The sequence below is a fragment of the Ochlerotatus camptorhynchus genome, unplaced genomic scaffold, assembly GCF_037179485.1.
Source record: "Ochlerotatus camptorhynchus isolate MF236.1 unplaced genomic scaffold, CSIRO-AGI_Acam_v1.1 ptg000487l, whole genome shotgun sequence".
In the NCBI taxonomy this organism is placed as follows: Eukaryota; Metazoa; Arthropoda; class Insecta; order Diptera; family Culicidae; genus Ochlerotatus; species Ochlerotatus camptorhynchus.
Window position 1 is genome coordinate 131,040 of NW_027040972.1, and position 6,282 is coordinate 137,321.

The window sequence follows — 6,282 nt, forward strand, 5'->3', positions numbered from 1 at the left end:
AGAGGCCTGCCTAACCTTTCAAGACTTGCTTTTTTAAATGGCTGTATCTATTTTCGATGATCATGTTGCAAGCTGAATTTTGTTTCTTTCTCATTCATGATGTGCTGAAATTCATAATAATGAATAAAATTGGACTAGAATGACACCATTGCTGATATCCAGAGACCACGTCCAGCCCACGGGTCGCACGTTGGGCAGCACGGATGTAGAGTGTATGAGTTAGAGAAATTAATTATGACGAAAAAAAAAGTGTGCCGGCTGGACTCGAACCACGAACGTTGCGACTATCAGACCTGTACTTTAACCAAGGTTTTGTCCATGCTTCGGAACATGCATAGGCTAAAAGTGAATAAGAAGCGCTTATAGTTCGATAATTTGATTTTGCATGCTTTTTCTGCTGAACAGAAAATGAAAAGAATCGAAGCAAGTGTGGACGTTGTTCTACAATGGTATACAGAAAAAGATTGGTGATATGGTCGAAAGCATAAACAGAGCACGAAATAAAAACAGATAAAAAATCATTGCATCGCCTGTATGGCCAACTTATATCATTCTCTGCGGTATTCGCTGCAGAGGATGATACGAAAGGCAAATAACAATGAATGTAACACATTTTTGGTTTGCTACCTACGCGCGATTTTTAATATTCCAAATGGTCATTGACTCCGAGTAGTTATCAGATAGTCCACCGAAATATCTGGAACATCCGTGAAAATGATTGCGTCGAATTTCATTCAAAGTATGCCTTAATTTTATCTTAATCACTCCAAAACGCGTTGGTTCAATCCCAGTGGACACCGTTTGGATTTTCTCAGGCATAAAATCTGTGGCATCCTTCGGGAAGACCGGGGGGAAGGGAAGGGAAGTAAAGTCGTTGGTCATCGGTCTACGAGTTGATGGGTCGATAGGTAGGGTCCAGGTGTGGGAGCTGCCTCCCTGGCACCGGTAGCATTGGTGCTCAGTACGGAAAATAAGATAGACGGAAAACAGATCGAGGTCAGTGCTGTAAATTTTCATATCATTCGATTGAAGATGAACCACTACAACCATTCAATCAATTCTGTGTAAACGAATTCTCACATGACCATAATTTGAAGAGCCCCTTTCTCATTCGAAGCTCATTGTCACTGTCAATTGAGTCACTCAGTATCATTTGATATAAGACAGTGCTGCACAGTTACAGCTTCAACTAAAGGGTAGAACAATCACTCAAAGTATATCTTTCAAGTATTTAGGTGTCTGGTTCGATTCCAAATGCACATGGGGAAAACATATTGCGTATCTAAAACAAAAATGCCAACAAAGAATCAATTTTCTTCGTACAATTACCGGAACTTGGTGGGGAGCACACCCGGAAGATCTTATCAGGTTGTATCGAACAACCATCTTGTCGGTTCTAGAGTACGGTAGCTTCTGCTTTCAATCCGCGGCGAAAACACATATCTTGAAGCTGCAACGAGTTCAATACCGTTGCCTCCGAATCGCGCTTGGCTGTATGCACTCGACGCATACGATGAGCCTCGAAGTACTCGCGGGTGTTCTCCCACTGACAGATCGTTTCGCGGAACTGTCCTTCCGGTTTCTTATCCGTTGTGAAGTAATGAACCCATTGGTAATAGAAAATTTTGAGAAGCTGCTAGACAGAAATCCTCAAACAAGATTCATGAGTTTGTACTATGAGTACATGACGCTGGAGGTTGGTCCTTCTTCATTAATCTCCAATCGTGATTGCTTTCAAGCCTTCTATAGTTCCTCTGTAAATTTTGATCTGACCATGATGCAAGAAATCCATGGAATACCAGATCACCATCGGTCGATGGTTGTTCCCTTAATTTTTGCAATCAAGTACCACCATGTAAGTAACGATAAAAGATTTTTCACAGATGGGTCAACCATAAATGCTTCCACTGGATTTGGTGTATTTAATCAATTTCATAGCGCCTCTTATAAACTGCAGAAACCATGCTCCGTATACGTTGCGGAACTCGCAGCTATATTTTACGCAGTAGAGCGAATTGCCTCACTACCTTCTGACCATTATTTCATTTTTACGGATAGTCTTAGCTCATTGGAGGCTATTCGTTCAATGAGGCCGATGAAGCACTCCTCGTATTTCCTGCCTGAAATACGATCTAAACTGAGTGCTTTATCTAACTGCTCCTATACTATCACCTTAGCCTGGGTCCCATCTCATTGCTCAATTCCGGGTAATGAGAAAGCGGACTCATTGGCTAAGGTGGGCGCTATGGAAGGCGATATTTTTGAGCGACAAATCGCCTTCAACGAATTTTTCTCCATTGCTCGCCAGCAAGTCCTCATCAGTTGGCAACAAAAATGGAATGATGGTGAATTGGGAAGATGGTTACATTCTATTCTCCCACAGGTGTCGAACAAGCCATGGTTCAAAGGGTTGGACATGAGCCGCGACTTTATACGCGTTATATCAAGGCTTATGTCCAATCACTGCTCGTTAGACTCGCATTTCTATCGAATTGGGCTCTCAGGCAGCAATTTATGTGCGTGTGGCAGTGGTTATCACGATATCGAGCACGTTGTTTGGTCATGTACCTTATATCGTGTTGCCAGATCTGAGTTATCCATATCCCTCAGGGCCCGAGGAAAACAACCCGCGATACCCGTTAGAGATGTCTTGGCGAGCCGAGACCTCGACTATTTGAATTTAATTTATGTGTTTTTAAAACGGATAGATTTGAGGATTTAGTAGTTAGTGTCATCTTGTGTTCTCCCAAGTTGTTAGTTGCCCATCGGTGTACCCCCATGTTTGTCTTTTTCATCAGAGTGTCGCCTAGTTCGAGATCAAGAGCACATTGCTCTCCAAACCTTGTGTTCACAATCCCTACCCTGCCATCCATTTGTTACAATTTGTTACCCCTAACCTCGAGATAGCCGCGAGTAATCGGCCCCCGCTTTACTAACGTTAGTTTTAAGTAATTTTGTTATCTAAACAATGAATATCGGCTCCGCAAAGCTACAGCAAATGAGCCTGGAAAAATAAACGAATTATTAAAAAAAAAAAAAAAAATAAGACAGTGGAGTATGGAAGAAATCCAGCAAAATGGTCCCGAACAGACAAGTCGACCCGATGTCGGATCAATGTAAGGCTAATTTAAGGTCGATGTCGACCCAATGTCGTGTTGTTGTCGGGTCAATTTTTAGTTTATGTCGGGTCAATGTCGGGTCAACATCGGGTTGGGGTTTGATAGAAGTCAGGTTGGTGTCGGGTTGGCTTAGCTTTTTCGCCGGAATGTCGACCAGAGCTCCGTTTGTGTGTAGGTTACACTCAATTGAATGATATATAGCGTTTCTCAAATGAGAATGATCCATGCCTTCGTCAAATGACTAAGCAACTGATATCACCCATTCGGAGGAGGTCCCGTTTGATAGCGAATAGCTACTTTTCTCATTTTCATCAAAAATGTTCAAATGATTTTGAGAATTTACAGCACTGATCGAGGTAAACAATATGTGCACTTTTGGTGGAATTTTTATTAGTAAGAAGGTGAACGTAGGTGGAGTAATTCTGGATTTTTTTTTATAAAATCAAACAAATGTATTGAGAAAACAGTAATTCACACATAGAACATATTTACAAAATATTTTGAAACATTTTATAATAGTTTATAAACTAAAATTACATTTTTTAACATTTGATACTGGAAAGCTCGAAAACAAACTAGCAACTCAGATTGACTGTTCGATTAAAACAAGGCCTAGGAGGAGACAACTGGGATATAGATTTGGATTCAGTTTTTTTTATACTGTCGCTATTTGGATGATTTTCAAGATTAAGATTGTTTTTTGCTTTAAATGTGTACACAATTACTGGTCGAACTGTAATGCACGGATAATGTTCAACAGCGACTGCAGGAGCAAATGAAGAAGCTGCGAAGAAGAATAAAAAGAATCTAGGTGTCCTATCTCGTCTTAGGTGATGACAGCTGTCCATGCTTATGTTAAAAGTCATTACCCGAGACGGCATCGGCTGCGCATGCTACCCGAATTTCTCAGCCACACCCACAGAGTATCCGAGGGACTGTTCCAATAGGAAAGGCGAATGTCATATAAAGTTCGTTGCTGTCATTACAGTAAGGAAAACTCTTCATTTAAGACTTGCAAATTTGTTGCTGAAAGTGTGTTGAACTATGTTCGTCGTTTGTTAGCTCTACGAATGCTAATTCAATTAAATTCAAGGTATCTTTTAACTCTACCTACAGAAAGCATTTTGGTTGTTACAATCGTGTTTGGTATATTTCAGAGACGTGTGATTCATTCAGCGACACAAATCTGGTGTCAATCAAGTATTAAAAATGGAGAACACATCGTATGGGATAAATGTGGCCAATCGGTATGATCTTTTTTCAATCGATGATGAGGGAGATGATCCTTTTGAAACTGTAACTCGAAAAATTCAAAAAAATCAGAAGAAAAACCAGACCAACCCTTCCACAAATGCTGATAATGCTGCTTCAAAACCAATTACAAAGAAGGTAAAAAACGCGGAGAAGGAAAACAAGACTACGCAAAACAAGGTTATTAATAACGAAAATCGACATCCAGAAAAACATGATGAATTGAAGAGTTCTGCTGCAATTAATAACGCTAATTTACATAATCAACGTGGTGAAAAGCATGGCATTAAGGAGACCCAAAAAGATAACATTCGCACAACACGTGAAGACGGCAACAAAAATGGCTACCCAGGAAAAAACGCCGAAAGACGACAAATTAATAAGAGCAACTTTTCCGGTACTGAAAATCGTGAGGAAAAAAATAACCGTAAGAATCGTGAAGTAAGTAATGATGAAAATGGCCCTCGAAAATCACAACCTGGAAACAAACGTTTCGATGTTCGCGGTAAACGAGAATTTGATCGTCAGTCTGGATCTAATAAAACTGGCGTTAAAGCTGTCGAAAAACGTGATGGAACAGGATCACACAATTGGGGTAGTGCGAAATTAGATGCAAAGGAGTATAACAATTTCCAGGAAGACTATATGCCACATGATACGGAAGAAGAAAAAGCGCCAGCTTCTGAGCAAACTAAAGAAGAACAAACTGAGCAAACTGAAGCTAAACCTGTTGAAGAAGAGCTTAAGGAAATGACATTAGATGAATGGAAAGCTCAAATCGCTGCTGCAAGGTCAAAACCTCAATACAATTTGAGAAAAGCAGGAGAGGGTGAAAATGCAGCTCAATGGGACAAGATGATAGCACTAGACAAGAAGACTACCGAAGTAAGAGCAGAAGAAGAAAATGAGATTCAGAAAACTGGCAAGCAAAAGCAAGTCCTTGAAATTGAATTTCATTTTAATGATGGAAGACGTGGAGGATTAATGGGACGTCCGAGAGGACGAGGTGGAAAAGGTACACCGAGAAATCCAGGAAGACGTGAAGGAGAAAAAAAAGAAACTAATGAAATACGCGAAATTGAACCAGAGAAAAGAGACCGGCGCACTCGTCCACCACAGCCACAAGCTGATGGAAACTTCAAACCTAAACAAAGTTCGCGTTTCAATAAAAGCTCTGCTCCGAAAGTTGATGATGAGCATGACTTTCCTTCGTTAGGTTAAAAGTTGCCCCCTTAGTTGCAGCATTGTATTGGTGAGGTTTTTTACGATTCATTTCGTAAACACTTGCTTAATTTCTAACCAGTAGGTTTGTTTACTGAAATATTCAAAAAATAAATGAAAATTGTGAGAATAATTCATATTTCGATCTATAATGCTGTAACATGTAACGAAAGAAACCTTCAAAGAAAAAAAAATAAAATACTAAGTACATAAAACTGTGTTCGTTATTATCATCATAGCATCCCAATGAACCTGCACTATTCAATATACCGTAAAACGGGGTAACATTGATATTTTTTTAAAGTATATTCTAAATATTTTTTGCAGCAATGAATATTTTTCAAATTTCATATTTTTAAAACAAGTACTGAGCATCCAAGAGTTAATTCATTAGTAATTTGTTTAACGAGAATTAAAGCATTTGCACTATTTTTTAGTTTTGTTACCGAACATCAGTATTTTGATGTGGGGTTACTTTGATAATGCTCGACGAATGTAGAAAAAAATTCGTGAAACTCAAACATTTTAGTTCTTTAAATATGAAACTTTGAATGAGTATATAATCAGAAAACATCATAGGCAATAAGATTACAACTTGAATTTGTGATGGCTATATCGGAAATTCATTTCATAAGTGATGGTTTGAGTGCTTTTTCAAACAGGCGAAAAATACGAAAATTGGTTTTTAATA

General features: G+C 39.2%; 1 protein-coding gene across 1 annotated transcript; it reads left to right on the forward strand.

The window, feature by feature from the left end:
- The first annotated feature begins 4,061 nt into the window (after positions 1 to 4,061).
- On the forward strand, positions 4,062 to 5,806 carry LOC135712502 (SERPINE1 mRNA-binding protein 1-like). Its single transcript, XM_065235451.1, has 2 exons — positions 4,062 to 4,212; positions 4,277 to 5,806. The coding sequence occupies exon 2, from the start codon at positions 4,329 to 4,331 to the stop codon at positions 5,589 to 5,591; it is 1,263 nt and encodes a 420-aa protein (XP_065091523.1). The 5' UTR covers positions 4,062 to 4,212; positions 4,277 to 4,328; the 3' UTR covers positions 5,592 to 5,806.
- Positions 5,807 to 6,282: the final 476 nt, after the last annotated feature.